This window comes from Ammospiza caudacuta, chromosome 1 (genome assembly GCF_027887145.1).
Source record: "Ammospiza caudacuta isolate bAmmCau1 chromosome 1, bAmmCau1.pri, whole genome shotgun sequence".
Taxonomy (NCBI): domain Eukaryota; kingdom Metazoa; phylum Chordata; class Aves; order Passeriformes; family Passerellidae; genus Ammospiza; species Ammospiza caudacuta.
In genome coordinates this window covers 56,918,382-56,934,622 of record NC_080593.1, presented here as the reverse complement: position 1 = coordinate 56,934,622, position 16,241 = coordinate 56,918,382, and the positions used below count along the sequence as shown (strand labels likewise).

The 16,241-nt window shown below is 36.3% G+C and overlaps 1 protein-coding gene across 1 annotated transcript in view; it reads right to left on the bottom strand.

Annotated features, from left to right (window-relative positions):
• Window positions 1-531: 531 nt before the first annotated feature.
• The window catches only part of ADCY1 (adenylate cyclase 1), a 149,301-nt gene continuing 133,591 nt past the window's right edge, over window positions 532-16,241 (bottom strand). Inside the window, exons 15-20 of the mRNA XM_058816379.1 lie at window positions 9,660-9,776; window positions 8,344-8,490; window positions 7,863-7,961; window positions 3,827-3,941; window positions 1,705-1,829; window positions 532-870 (exon numbers count right to left, since the gene is read on the bottom strand). Of these exons, the coding sequence (XP_058672362.1) occupies window positions 532-870; window positions 1,705-1,829; window positions 3,827-3,941; window positions 7,863-7,961; window positions 8,344-8,490; window positions 9,660-9,776 (942 nt within the window). The remainder of the gene's footprint in view (window positions 871-1,704; window positions 1,830-3,826; window positions 3,942-7,862; window positions 7,962-8,343; window positions 8,491-9,659; window positions 9,777-16,241) is intronic.

Here is a 16,241-nt window from a genome sequence, read left to right as displayed (position 1 = left end):
AGTCTTACTGTAGCCCTGGAGAGTCTTCAGGTGTTCCACATTTCATGGTTAAATGCAGCTTTGCTAATCCCAGGCCCAACAATTCTGGCTATGACAGAAAGAGAAATCTCTTTGCTATGTCTCTGCGGGTGGATGTGTAAATAAATACATATTTTTATGTTCATTTCTATAAATATTAAGTCTACACAGAACTGTTTGTATGTGTGCATATATGGATTAAAACATGTATATACACACACACATAAATAATTGCTTGCACATTTATCTATTCTTTTTCACTTACTGTTTAAAAATGCCAAGAAAATATGCCTCATTTCCAGAAAATCTCATTTTGACTTTTGATAACAGAATTGCTAGCCCTTATATGTTCCATCCCAAGAGTTCATTACACAGTCCCCAAGTTCTCTTTGGTTGGGTTGTAGTGGTCCTTGGTTAATGACATGGCCTATGACCTCTGACTTCTTAGTAAAAATTCAGGCAACCATTGCTCTCCAAGTTCACTGCAAGTGACACAACCAAATCTCCTTTGTTCTATGCCTCCTTCACAGCTGGCACAGAAGGAAGATAATGCAGTGTTTGGTTTGTGTGAGTGGCAGATGCTTGACCTGCTCCAAGACCAGGTTTTACAGGAAAGCTAGCAACTGAGGACACCGATGGACAGCTGGTGCCCAGTTTTGTCTGAATGTTTGCTCTCCCATAAGGGTACATTTTCCGCTCTAAGTTTAATGACCGTGTTTGGGAATTATTTCCATCAGCCTTTCCTTCCAGGAAATAGGTCAACATTTCACCTTTTCCCTTTACACTAACTTTACCCCTGCACACAAATTCATAACTGCATCTTTTTAATATCCGCTGAACTTCTTCTGTCACCTGAAGACAGAAAAGAAACCAACAAACCGTTACTTTTTTCTGTTCATGTAGTTGCCCACCCCTCTCCCTTTTACTTCTTAGTCATTAAATATGAATAAAAGAATGGATTATCACCTACAGCTGCCTTTAGGCTCACTTAGAATTTTCTTTAAGAAGTAAAGATCACTGATAAAACTGGAATCTGAGCAGCAGAATTTTTGGTCTCGAGTTAAATAAATACACAGACAGATTAAGCTCCATCCAACAGAAATATGTAGCCAAATTGTAAGCTGTATCAGTTCTAGTGATGTTAATTTATTGCAGAAGACCTTTTGGTCCCTGAAGATTAGACAGATATTTTGGATAAGTTACTGCAGGTGTTCACTGAGCTTTTGAGAGGAACACCATAGGTTCTAGTAGTAGAGCAACAATGTTCTCTGTCTGCCTCACCTCTCCAATCCAAAGTATCTAAGCAATTTTTAGAGCTACATAAAATGTGGTAAGATGAAAATGAGCATAGATCCTTTCCTTGTTGGTCTTATTTAGGCAAAAGTTCTACAGCACAAAGACCAGCAGTGTTAACATTCCCCAGCTCACCTTCAACTGTGTGCAATGAAGCAGAGACCTCTTGTTTCTTTTGATGGGAAATTATTTATTTGAGGATTTCATTGTCTCTAAGGAGTGAAGTGTATAAGACAGAAAACAACTATATTTCTGATGGTGAGTCGTCTGGAGAGTGTTGCCCTCTCCATAAGAACAAAGAGAGGCTGCGTTTTCTTAGTGTTCTTGAAAATGTAACCACATATAAAACAGGAAGTATGTAAAGTTTGCAAAATTGTCTTGGAAAGCACTCACCTGAATCTTTCCCTGCACTCCAGTACTATCCATCCGGCTGGCAACATTCACAGTGTTCCCCCAAATATCATACTGTGGTCTTCTGGCTCCAATGACTCCCGCCACTACCGGCCCAACATTAATACCTAAAATTAAAAAATTAATTTGGTTTTCACTACAGCATATTATTCCAAGGAAACATGAATCCTGCAAAACAGATTTGACTTAAGTGTCTTAGCATTTTTTTTAATAATACAGTAATATATGTTAACATAATAAAGCAGAGTCAAGGGAAGTTTAGGTTAGGTGTTAGGAAAAGGTTTTTCACCCAAAAGGGGACTGAGCACCGGAACAAGTTCTCCAGAGAAATGATCACAGCGTCAAGCTTGAGAGAATTCAAGAAGCACTTGGCCCATGCTCTTAGGTACATGGTGTGACTTTTGGGCTGCCCTGTGCAGGGCCAGGAGTTGGGCTTGATGATCCTGATGGCTTCTTTACATACTCAATCATGTCTTAGCATATTCATGATTCTATGACTAATTTATGCAAGTGGACTTCTGCATTTGTAAAAGCCTTAGAAACACAACAAAGACATTCCTTGGGATATCTTATTAGAAGTGTAATTTGTGATTACAAATCTGATTGACAACATAAAAATATGATTCTTCTGTGGATTGTTTAAAAAATCCAATATTTGCTTAAAGAAAAGATCTAACCAGTAGTAGCACAGCTGAAAATGGGGCAAACTGTTAAAGATCTTTAATTGTTTCCTATAACTTCCACTGCAGTTGCATATATAAAGCCTTTTAATTGAGGTTTTAATGGAGATTCTCCAAGTGGAACAGAAATAATGGTCTGGAATACACAAAGGTTGGGGTAAGGGAAGTGTGTCAGGTTGGTTGTTAGTACTAGACAACTCAGATCCCAGAGACAGTAGAAGAGGACAAAAGTATGTGAAAATGGCTCAAGCATATTTTTTTGGAAACTGCAGAGCTCAGTTCTACATTTCTGACTGATTTCAATATCTGGTTTGGAATATAAAAGAGGATGTTTCTTCTGAGTGTTCTGAAGAGCTACAGATACTGAACCCTGCATGAGATTCTGTGCAAGGGCTTTTCTAGACAATTTTTGCAGAAGAATGAGGGTTAGATATTTGATCCTTTGTGAACCTGGAAAGACAAGTTATAACAGAGTTCAAAGAGAATTTGGGGTTTATAATTATTAGGATGTACAGGAGGTCAAAGATATATAACTCTTCTGTTGCTGCCTTTGATGTCTTTGGTCTTTTTCAATCTTCTGCTGCTAGCAACCTCAGTTTTCCTGTAGCCCAGCTCATTCTCACAAGTCAGCCATGAAAATATATAGAGAAAGAGGCTGGAGAAAACTATTAGTGTTAGAATATGCAATAAAATGAGAACAGCAGTAGAAGCAATGCTGGAGAGGAGCGGGATACATGAAGAAAGGGAAGCAGGGAACTTGATGTCTAAGAAGGCTGAGAGAAATGAGTGGTACGACATAACATGAAAAGGATTGCATGGGAAGGGTTGTGTTGTGCAGACCAGAGGATTGGATTTGTTGGAGCAAACAGGACTAGTTAAGGTGATGTGGTGTTTGCGGAGAAAAAGCTCCCATTGCACTTTTAATGCCAACAAAGCTTTTGCAGATGCAACTTAACATAATACAGTAAGACTCAATTTTCAGCAGCTTAGCAATGTGTCCCTCAGCAGTGTTAATTTACAACTCTAAAGCCCTTTGGCTCTGGACAAGCTTGTTTAAGTATTTTTTCAGTGCTTGGGGGAGATTCAATTGTCACTCTGCCCAGAGGCAAACTATTGTTTCAGCCTCCAAGTGTAAACCACAAGATTGGGTGCACTCATAATATTGTATAAAATTAATGGTGCACTTTCCTTTTAGGGGTGCATAGATTAAGTAAGCACACTGGAATTGGAGGGAATTACAATTCTGAATACTAATGCACACCATCCAGACTGCTGACCTTTTACATGGATGTGACTCTCTCAGTAATGGAGAATTCTCAGTTTTAACCATGAGTGCAGGACAGGTAATCCTTCATTGACAGCACAGGAAAAGCCAACAAAAACTGATCTTCTGCTTGTGTGATAATTGTAGAAGCATGACTTACCAACTCGTAGGACAAAGTCATTGTAAGATTGATAGTTGATTTCATCAAGAACGTCAAACATCTCAATTGCAAAATCTGCCAGTGTACTCAGATGGGAATAAATTGATTTTTTAGCCTAGAAACAAAATAGTGTTGCACATTAGATTTGTACAGTACGGAGATGCAGGTTAAATACTAAAGTGAAAAATAATGAGAAGCTCAAACAGATGTCTTAGGAAAAGAATCTAACCAATTTTTTTGTTTGTGAAGGGAAACTTTAGATGGTAGCTGCAGCACATGCATTTTTTTCTTCTGCTATTTTTTTGTTCTTCTCTCTCTCCTTTTGATTTCTGGGAAGAATGGAAAGCAAAGTTCCCATGGTAAAGTGGTTCCGTTGCTAGAGAGCTGCAGATGTTTGTTTTGAGTGTGGCAGGGAATATAACCTGCTTTCTTACAAAACTACTTTGCCTGATGATTATTAATAACTACAGTTTCTGCCCTCTTCTTCCTTAGGGGATTGTGCTAGCTCCCAGTTTCCATGGGGTGTATGCTGTTCCCATTGACAAAATTCCTGTTAGGTTTAATCCTGTGAGGTGCAGAACAACCCTGTGTTTTTTCTTTCCAGGCAAGTTGAAGGGAGCTGTTATCAAATGCATCTAAATGAACTAATGTTTTTTCTCCAACAGAGATCAAATGAAATGGTGAAGTATTAACTTGTAAATAAAACCCCAAATGTAAGAAAATAATTTTTACAAATTCAGTCTTATTAAACTGTGTAACTAACTTCAGAGGATATTGTAGATTCCAAAACTTAGCAAGCTTCTAACATAATTCTAAAGATCATGAAAGAAATATTTGCTACAAAGTAGTAAAAATCTAAGCAGCATATTATTAGGAAGTGGAAAATAAAGGTTTGCATATTTGTTTTGTATCGCATTCTGTTCCCCCAGGATCTAACCTTGGTTAGTTAAAGACAGATTACCAGAATAAATCTTTGACTCAAGTCAGTATGACTGCTCTTATGTTCTGCTCTTATTTGAATAAGAAATATGAATTTTTAAACAAATTTGATAAGTGAAAGTGGGCTAAAGGTAGGATATGGTGAAAGAAATGCAGGGTCAGTGGCAGCTTCAGTAGGGTGTTACACAACAGGACTGTGCAAGCTGGCGTGAGATGAAAGCTTGCTGAGTTTTGCCATGATAGTGAGATTTTATAAATGCAGTGCTAAACAATGGCTGAAAAAACTGAGAAACGGGTTGCTATTTCCTTCATTCATCTCAGTTTGAAAGGGTTGCTTTATGTGGCTAGGAAATTTACAAAAAATTATGAAAGTCATCCTTGTGCCAGTCCCAACTTTTGGGAAGGATATTTTTATTTACCTGCCTGAATGTCTGGTATTCTGCTTCTTTCACTGTGAACTAGCTAGTTCTACTCTTTTCAGAATCACCAAAACATGGAAGAACAAGAATTAAGCTTAAAGAGCTAATGGATACATTTCCAACAGAGAAGGATAAAATATTCAATGTCTGGAGTAGGGAGTGAGCAGTGCAGAGTTTTATTTGATTTCTAATCTTTATTTCCTCTCTTCCATTTATTTGCTGTCTGATGAATGTTCTGTTTTCCTACAATGCCCTTCAAGGTTGCAGGAGAAAGGACTGGTGAGAAATACTGAGTGCACTGCAGGTGACAGATACCTATCAATAGGATTAGGGCAAACTCGAACCTGCACTGAAGAACACAAAGTTAGGACCCTGGTGAAGTCAGGATCCTGGTGAAAAAGAAATAAAATGAATTTATATAGTGCAAAAGATCTACAAAGAGTTTGGTTTGTGTGCTGCCCTGTTGATAGAACAAATAATTATTTATTTAAATATCAGAGTAGTTACTGGAAAGACTGCTCAGAGCATCCCAGCAAAGTCACTGTGATAGAGGCAATGAGCATTTACTGTAGTCACCTGCTGAAGTCAAGGTGCAGAAACAGGAATCCAGTAAAATATGGGATTTAAATATTTAACTTCATCAGGGTACTGGGCTCTTAATTACATAAATATCCTCAGTTAAGAGCGCAAATAACCCCATCCACTGCTTTCTGTTCATGTCCAAATCCTAGTGTGTAATTAGTGATTCAAAATCAGAGGCTGTGCCAGATTTTCTGTTGAACCTGGAACACTCCTGCCAGAGTACAGACCAGAGGCCCATATGACTCCATAGGATAGCCCAGGGACTGTGTAAAGCTGGCTGTGATTGTCTGTGTATGACAGGCTAGGCAAGATTATCAGATTTCTAATATACAAGTGTATGATGAAGAACTACTGGGAAACTGGCAAGAGGATGTGAGTAATTTCTATTAATTTGCATCACATGAACAGTAAGTAGACATCACAGAAGAGCTGAAACCTTAAGTTAAATAAAAATTGTTGTCTGTTTCATATGACAGACAATTTTTATGCAATACAGAATTTTAAATAAATTCTACATATATAGAAAAAAATCAATATCTTCCCCAAGATTTAAAAGGAAGACAAAGTTCTGTACAAGATTTTCTGCAGTGATTTAAAATGCATTACTATAATAAGTTCAGAACAGTATCTTCAGTACTGGACTAACTCAGTTGACCCTTCACTCAATAACTATAAAATACAAGAGACAAACATGTTTAGGTTTTGGAACGTATGCCAAAGTTACCCAATAACACACTTGTTTTGAGGATTATAGTTCAAAGAGCATTTATAGCAGACACAAAAGTATGCCACTGCCTGTTTGCCTCAGATCACACACTGAAAACATTCTAAAGATCAGTGTTTTTTAGCTGTCTCAGAACCCATGAGTCAAACATTTTAGGATAAACATATTTTTAAAAATACCTCTTTTTTTGGGTAATGTATAGATTTCTAGGAATGATACAAAGGAAGGCATCTGCCAGAAATACTTTGCAGACCAGAAGATTAGTTGTGTAATATACTCCAAATAATTCTAACCATTTATTTAAATGTGGTCTTGTTTTTTATTTACTTAACAGGGATAGCTGTTGCTAAAAAGTCCACAGGCATCTTCTGGTTTTTTTTTTTTTGCTTTTTTTGGTATTATTTTGTGCTATTTTTCAATGCTAAACCACACGCACTATTGTATTCAACATATGTCTACAACATGTGTACATGCATATCAGAACAAGGGATAAATGTCTGAAAACTATAGGCAGATGAGGTGAATGGATTGCTTTAATTTTCATACTCTTCTTATATTAGTACTTTTATAAAATTTTAATGATTTAGTTTTATTAGTGTAATTACTAACATGCATAGTGCTCTGTATACTATGCATATAATATGATGCTCACAGATTTTTCTGACTTTTCAGTTGCTGCTTGGAAATCTAGGAAATCTCTTAAGAATAATACTCTAAGAGATAATCATAAGAATACAGAAGAACTGTGACACAGAGACAGTGGGTTTGAAATGACTTCGACTTTTTTTATTGCTGAGTAATTAAAGTGGTAAATAGAATGCTAATGGTGGAGAGAAAGAAGAGCTGATTTGGAGGGGCCAGGTACAGTGCAGCACTGTACCTAGCACAAAGTTCCTGTCCATGATGGGGGTTGGGAGAGGATGTTTATTGTAGTTATAGGTTACATTCAGATTTCAATATTAAAAATATATATAAAAACTGCATTTTAATAGTCTTCTGCTAGTTTTGCAGAAATTCACTACACCTAGAGTATACACCTTTCCCTGCATCTTACAAGAACATCTAAGATACCAGGTTTAAAGGTAGGTTTAAAAGTTAGATTTAAAACACTACCCCTGATTTAGAGCATTTTATACACCAACTTGCAGGGAATTCAAAGCTGCAGACAATGAAATCACAAGAGAAGCCACATAAGCAAGTGTGGCAGTTTTCCTTTCTGGCTCCAGCTGTTCTTTGAATTTCAGGTTCAAAATGTAAAGAAGTCATAGAAGTTATCAATAATCACACAGAATTAGTTGTGTTTCTGATGTTTTTCTGGAAATTGAAGGAAAATGGTTCCTTCATATAAGACTGTTATGTAAAATCCTCTCACCTTAGTTCCTGAAGTAGGTACGAGTCCCACAGCTGCCATATAAGTACTTCCAATTGTCTTGATCTTTTCAATATCCTTATAATATTCTTTGTCCATAAGCTTTGTTTAAAACATAAAACTGTTAAATATTACATAACATTTTAGACAAACAACCATAGTTATCAGACAGTATGTGCAAGTTCATGAAACCATATCATATTTGCTAAGTTGAGTCTTGCCCATTTTGAGGTCAATGAAAAAAAGTCATTAACTTTCATTTTAGATACTCTTCCTATATAAGAGAAATTTTAGGTCAGTCATGTGCCTAAAAGTACAAATTTGGCACTTTAGAGAAGACCAGTGGACACAAACTATGATTAAATAGGAAGTTTATAGTACTGTTTTAGTAAACAGTTCAAGATACACTGATTTACTTCAGATAATCACGTTGATAGTTATCTGATAGAACTGGTATGGCCAAAAGACAGTGTTTAGACCTTACCTCATCAAAATCAGCAATAATTTCATTTAACAGGCGTAAACATTCCACTCCCATATTATTGCCATCCAGTTCGATGTAGAAATCATTGAAATTTGGGATGGAAGCAAACATCACTCCCACTTGTGAATATGACTGGTAATAAAGGTCCTGTAGTACATAAGCAGATGTAATGTTTATTTAAAAAGATTAATCTAAATTAAACATCATTATTACATTACTAGGACAAAGGCCATCAGTTTTTCTAGAGAGAAAACCAAACTTAAAATAATGTTGAAAGTTATCTTCACTTAAGACTACAATATAAAATTAACACCTAAGGTATTAAACCAATTTAAAACAACGGAGGGTTTTTTTTCTGTTTAGACATAGAAGCAGTGAGCCAAAATTTGGACAAAGTTTTAACGATTATAGAATGTTTATTGTACAAGAAAAATAATTATATTTTCTCAATCTTGTTAATTAAGCAAAATAAGAGATGGACCAATTTTATCCTGTGGTCCATAACTGGCCTCACTCCTTCAAGTTTTTCTATGTGTTGTGGAATATAATATAATATAATGTAATGTAATGTAATGTAATATAATAATATAATATAATATAATATAATATAATATAATATAATATAATATAATGCTGTTCTGTATGGTAACGTTTCTGCTTAAAAATTTGGATGACTTAAAGAAAGCAAAGTAACTCTTCTGTGGTTCAAATACTTTGACCCAAAGTCTCAATAATGGTATAATGGATATTACAGCTACTCCAATGCTGAAGGCTTTCAGATGACCAGAAGGACTCTCTTAAGGCCTTCTTGAACCAACTTATTGAGTCACTGCAGCCTTTTATTTTAATCTGAGTCTTCCTTAAGCATGTAGAATTCTCTGGTTTTAACTTTAAATAGATGGTTTTGTTAACGGTAGCATACTTTCCAGAACTAGAGTGGTTAATACATAAATGTCTGGCAGTTCATGCACTTCACCATTCAGAACCAAACTGAGCTCATGCAATACTTTGATAAATTCCAATATCCTACATTGATTGGGAAATGAAAAAAGTGATTTACATGCTGGTTCTTGGTTACATTGATATTGAATGACAACTTTCCCTTAGTCTGAATTTTATTGAAACTCTTCACAGAAGGAGGACCATACAGCAAAAGAAATAATCTCAAACTAGTTCTTGAACGCAAATTTTTACAAAGCTACTGTTTTTACATGAGCAAAGTTTTTTTCCAAGCCATTATTGAAAACATACAAGTGTAAGGTGGCCCAAGCAACACAGGCCCATACAGCATGTATTTAAATTTTATCTTGCTTTACCATATTTCTTGGATTAGACATAAGAAAATGCTGTGCAACATGGGCTGGCAACAGGTTGAAAAGAATTCTTTTATTATCCAGCTTGACTCTCTCCATATCATCTCTCTCTTCTTCTGCCTGTTGGAATAGAGGAGAAGAAAAACCTTTACAAAAACCAAAAACTTAGCTGAGCCTATTTATATTAATTCATCCTTTGGAATTAAAATGAACAAAATGTAGAGTAGCAATCTAGATTGAGAACAGTTCTCCTGTACCATGCACATTAGGCAAAATCCCTTTAAATCCTTAGTAAGGTAAAGTCTCTCAGCTGTTTTCAGTGTTTGATCAGCTGAGTGTATTGGTATCTTCTGTAGTTCTCTGTTCTTTTAAATAGAAACTTGATATGTTTACAGAGTAAATCAGAATAATCCCACTTAAATCACATTGGTCTTGGAGGCCAATTACTTCCCAGGTAGTTCAATACAGTGACAGCAGTATTTGATCCATCTTTCAGACAAAAGAAGCCAATGAGAATCTCCAGTGTTTAAAGCAAACCTATGCACTTTGCAGTAAAATTGAAACAAATCTGTTAAGACTATAGATTTAACAGAGAAAAAGATTTTAAAATTGACCATCCTTAAGAATGATGTACAAATTAAAAAAAATAATATAAAAATAGTTAACATTTCTAGAGAATGTTTTAGTTATGCTGATGTTTGTCATGAAAATATATACAGTTCCTTCACAACAGAAATTCTGTTATTGATGTGAATGACAGCATTCAGAAAGAGTGCTTAGGAATTAAGACATCTGAGGTCTTTAACCCAAGCTATGGGCATCTTATTACAAGTGCTTGACTTACAGTGTTAATAGGAGGAAATTATTTTAAAACTCAGACCCCTTATTTGAAAAATATTGAATATCTAGGAATCTCATTTGGGACTTCTAGGTTTGCAAATTCCAGCCTAGTCTTTCATAGATTCATGTGCAAAATTACTTTACTGGCTTTTGCTCCTTGTTCTTAGAGTGACTTTTGGCCTCACACTGATTTCAATTAGAAAACACTTGATCAGTATCATATTCATCTCACAGAAATCATAGCTTATTCTTTGTTCCTCAATCACACACACAAATAATCTACTGTGATCCCAATGTGATTTTGTTTATCTAATTACAGCCAGTAGAAGACTGGAAAGTCAGATTCTCAGGCATTGTTGAGAAACCCCAGTCACATAAATCATTGATGAACCTGTTCTAATCTTTCTTGGTGTCCAATTTATATCTGAAATTTGGTATCCTGATCTATTACAAAGTCCACATAATTTCTCAGTATCCATTCCTATCTAAGTAGGAGAAAACCAGTCACCTCTTGCTTTTGTATAGTCTAACAATATTATTTCATGTGACTTTTTTTCCAGGTAGCTAAGTTTTGTTTTCCATGACGAAACTTAGGAAATAACGTTTTTATTCAGGTTACACAGTCTGTTTAGCCTACAGTTTATTCGGTATTTTAAAATTTCTTTACAAGTAGAAAGAGTTCTGAAAGAGAACTGATTTCATAAACAAATTCTTCAGGAATTGTTGCCTTTTAAAATAAATTCTCAGCTCCTATTCTAATTTGGGTAATAAGAAAGAAACCTGTTCTAGAGGTGAAATATCAGTAAACTTTAAATAGCAATTAAGTTTTGCAAGAAATATACCTGAAGTTTTTATTCTAACTATCTATTTCCTGTTTTGAGCTGTTTTCTTGACACTTATTTCGCTGTTTAAATTTCACATGCTTTTTTCTTAAAATATCCTTCCCCTATTTGGTGGCATAACTCTGACTTACTGTTTTCTATAAACATGTGAAATGGCCTCTGGCATTTAGTTTGACTGTTGGAATTTAAATGTTTTAACAGGAAAAATAAAAAGGTTCTTCAGCTGAAAATCTAAACCAAGCTTGCAACTCCATTTTACATCACACTGGAACAAGAAAAATTTTATTCTGACAACAGCAAATAGATTTGGGAACTGAATTGATGATCTTAATAAAATATCCCTTCTGATCTTCCTTATCCATTCCTTTTATTTTTTGAACAAGAAATTTTGTTGTTGCTCTCTTTTTAGGAATGTTAAGGTTCTCATTTAACCTACCAATACAATATGGGCAGAATACCTTCCTAAAGAACAATACTCTTTTGAGTCAAGGTGTGGAGATTTCTGCACTAATCAAAGGAATCAAGTAGGTAAGTGGAGTAATCAGTTTGGTGCATTGTATGGGTAGTAATATTGCTCAGTCACTGAGCAGCTGTTGTTCATTTCTGATGTGGAAATGTGTGATGAAATCTGCCTTGCCCAATTGTGCACCAAACTGTTCATTTTAGAAGAAATTATAGAAAAGATTCTTCAATACATCCATCATTATGTATGAACCACAACAAAAGTTTCAGAGTAAAGAACATCCGTGACTAAGAAGTAGAGAACTGAACTCTTGAGTGAAGAGCTAATGGCTCAAATCGAGCTATCAGTCATGTCTGGGGTGGTGGCAACATCATCTAAGAGCTGGGAAAGGCATTAATGATGCCACTGTTGCTAATGATAGAATGCTACATTTTCAACACACCTAACAAGTGTCTCTTCCCTTTTTGGATGCAAAACTGTTAACTACAATTTTGGATCTGAGAGGGTTCAGTTGCCAAAAATGAGATTGTGCGAAAAAGACTTGACCTAAAATTAAAGATAACAGTATGGAAAATATAAGGGGAAGTACAGTTGCTACTCCCTGGATGGAACATAGTCAGCACACCCAGATTTCCATGCACAGTACAATCTAGGGGGAACAAAATGGAGAGTGGAGTGGAGTGGAGTGGAGTGGAGTGGAGTGGAGTGGAGTGGAGTGGAGTGGAGTGGAGTGGAGTGGAGTGGAGTGGAGTGGGACACTGCAACCAGACTCTGTTGAAACCCTTGGAGAAGAGGGTACTTGGTGGTACTTTTTAGTTAATAAGCCACACAGCAGCTGGAAGCCTAGGGAGATAAAGGAAGGTGTCCTGCTATTGAATCAGCAGCTATGGCAGAATTACCCTCCTTGGATTGACACATATCCCTATCCCAAGGTTATGTCAGATGCTACACTGATGTTAACTGCCTCCAAGGCATGACCACCCCTCACTGAGTAATATGTAGGACTAATGTCACTCAGGCTTTGCATAAATGTAAAGAAGAATTAAGAAAGGAGAGAAGACTCCATTGTAACTGCTGGGATTAGGTGGTAGGCTGAACCTCTCCTCTCCTCCATATGGACACCTAGGGGTAAGAAGTGTACTCTATGCATGCTGAATGATTATCTCTAGCGAGCTCTCACTGGGGATTAGAGTTTGTCTGTACATTGCTTTGAATACATTTTTGCAGTCAGATACTGTCACCAGCAACCCTAAAACCTTACGTTCTCACTACTGTTTTTTATTAATTAAGAGTGTTGTCTGCAAACTGTTAATGTGGATTCTTCAAGGGTGCTAGCAGTCAATGGCAGTGGGTTAAGGTGTGGAGACCCATAAGGAGGTCTCTCTTTTGGCATGTGACCCAGAGCAAATGAGTTGAACTGCACTCCGATCTAGCAGACCACTCCGTGAAGGGTCCCCATGGCCGGAGGTGCTGGCAGACGGCTTAAGCAACAGGATCTCAGCTTTCCTGAGTCATGGTCAGACTAATCAAACACTAAGGGTTTGAGAAAATCTTCATTTTCACATGAAGAACTCCTAACATCATGGAAAGTCCTTGAATAATATCATGATAATTCTGTGATTCATGGTGGATAATGATAGGAAACCCAAATTAGAGGCAAAATACGCTAACAGAAGAACAAGGAGAGTGCTCTTACTTTTTTGTTCCATGAACTATTTGAGGCCAAGCACCTCCTAGCTAAAAGAGAGAGAGGAATGCACTCTCTCCATGTATTCTGGGAGAAATTTGTGCTGATAATGCTCAGGTAGGGCAGTGCAGTGTCCTGAAAACTAAGCTGTGTTAACCCTGCCTGATCTAGCTCCAGAACTAGAAGCATAACATTCATGGAATTAGCACAGCATTCCTTCTGATTTATTTTCTCATGCTGAAAAGCAAAGGCATATTATCTTAGACCACACACTGGGTCAATACTGCTGTATTGTTCCTGGTACCCAAGATGGAGTCTCTGCATGGACTGCACTTAAACCATCCACACACTATGCCTAACATTCTGCTTTATTATTGAAGTAATATGTTAGGAATATGAACTGAAGTGTGCCTTCTCTGCTACTACTGCACAGAGCTTGAATATCTGTCCTCTTGCCTCGCACTCTTGCCTAAGACAGCTCTCATTTTTTCAATTCTTCAGGAGCTGCTTGGGGAAAGAGGAAATGTCTTCTTGCATCTCTCACAAGGGAAGATAAAAGAGGGAAGGTGAAGTAAAAAAAAGACTTTGGTCATATTCAACAGTGAATATGAAACTCTGAAACTATCCCATCAAAGAGGTAATATAGAGGGAAGTAAGCCAATTACTGGTATTTTCTGGACCTTTTCCCAGCTTCCTGCTTTCTGCCTTTAAGGGAAGTGCAATGAAAACTGTACTTCCTCCTTGTCATTCATGAGCTTCTAATGCTTACTCTTGAGCAGCTGAGATTAGAGGATGCATAGGCATCATTCTTCCTCAGGAAAAACAGACACTAGGAAAGGAGAAGGAGTACTTGGGGCTGAAAGAATAAAATAGCACAGATCACAGGTACTTACATTTCTGGTGGGAATATTATCCAAACAGTTAAATGGCATTTAAACCTTCATCTATTTGACCCTGTTCCCATTGGTTAATTAAGGAAAGCTGACAGGATGATATTTATGCAGTAGCTACTAGCTCAAAAAACAAGACAGATTATTGTGAAAATAAACATGAAAGAAAGTGCATTGGCATGACCAATATAATTTTTCACATTCTGCTGTTTGCTTGTACCTATTTGGTATTTGTGGCAGCTAGGTCATTTTGTGGAACCCAACTATATTTGCAGAGCTGCAGTATTTAAAAGCAGGCTTTATTTTTGCACTGGACATGGTGACAGAATTTAAAATGGTTTTATTACTATGATTTTTACAATCAATCTAACTAACATCTACTGCATTTTACATAGTTACACATGATCCTACAGTTTTTACAATGTTGGTAAGTGGTTACCCATCCTCTGTCTGTGAAGTGGTCTGAACAGTTTTATCACCTGACAGTTTAACAAGCCTAAAAATGCTGTAGAATGGTCACTGACTAAATAGATACCACATGAGAATACAGTTTCAAGATTCAGATAAAAAGAAGCTGAGCACCAATGCCCTGAGAATCTCATTTTTTGCGCCTGAAGATGGCACTACATCCACGGGGAGCAAACACATCACACTACTTTTGTAGCACCAGGTTTTTGAGTGAAAGTGCTAAGACACCTGGTGAGTCTTGCCTGTAGGCTGTAAAATTCTTATTTCTTGCAAGTTTAATGGGCTAGAAAAGACAGCAGAATGATATTCTAGTATTCCCTAAAGAATGCACCAATTGAATGCATCAAATGAAGTCATATAATTGTATTATTCTTGTTTTCCTCCCATGACAAATCCTGGGTGAGTGAGCAACTACATTTTTTGGTAGTTTTAGGATCTTCCTGAATTCCTTACTTTTTTTTCCCCTCCCAGTTGTGTTAAATAATTTGCATAACCAAAAATGATTATCAGTCACAAATAAGTAAAATCTCCTATATTTGCTATTCATACTTATTGTCATATGAGGAACACAGAGTTACACAACGTTTTGCAGAAAATGAAATTCTCTTCCCACTGCTTATTAAAAATATCAAGAAAACAACCAACAGATATTTTCTGAAAATACTGCGATATTCAGAAAAATTAAATCTGGCACAGAAAAAAAATCCATAGCAAATCAACAAGAGCCTATAACACTACTGATTGGTGAACAGAAGGTGCAAATATAAATGTTTTAACAACATATCATCCATTAAAAAGTATTTTTCTATGCAATGTACATAAATTCTACTGTATTATCACTGTTCTGATAATGCAGCCTAGATGAGTGGAAGTTGGAATAACTTGTCTTGAAACTGTGTAATTTTCCTTAATCAGTTTTTCTTGTTTGAAACTGCTCTTCTTCAAAGTACTTTTTTTTTCCTTGATGGGGTGAAAAAAAAAGTGTTGGATTATGTTTTCCTCAGACCTTAGCACAGACCACTTAATATGTATCTATGTATTCCTATGATTAGTTTTGGGATATTTTCACAGTTTAAAGTATAATTTGGTAGTACTGGACTGTTGTTCACAATGAAATAAAAGAAATTATCTATGAAATCCTTTTTATTACAGTTTATGCCACAAATGCTTTTATTCATCTGAGAACATTTTTTACAGGATTAGCCCAATAATGAATGCTACTAAAAATATGCAAACATAGTGCTTGAAGCTTCCAGAAATGGGTTTGAAATTCCCCCAGATGTAAGCCAGCAATTGAAAAGCTTCCTAAAATGACAGGAATGTCTTCACACAGCAGGTACTGGCTACTAGAAGATGTAAATCAACATTTAGCATTTGGTTCTTGCAATTCAGTGT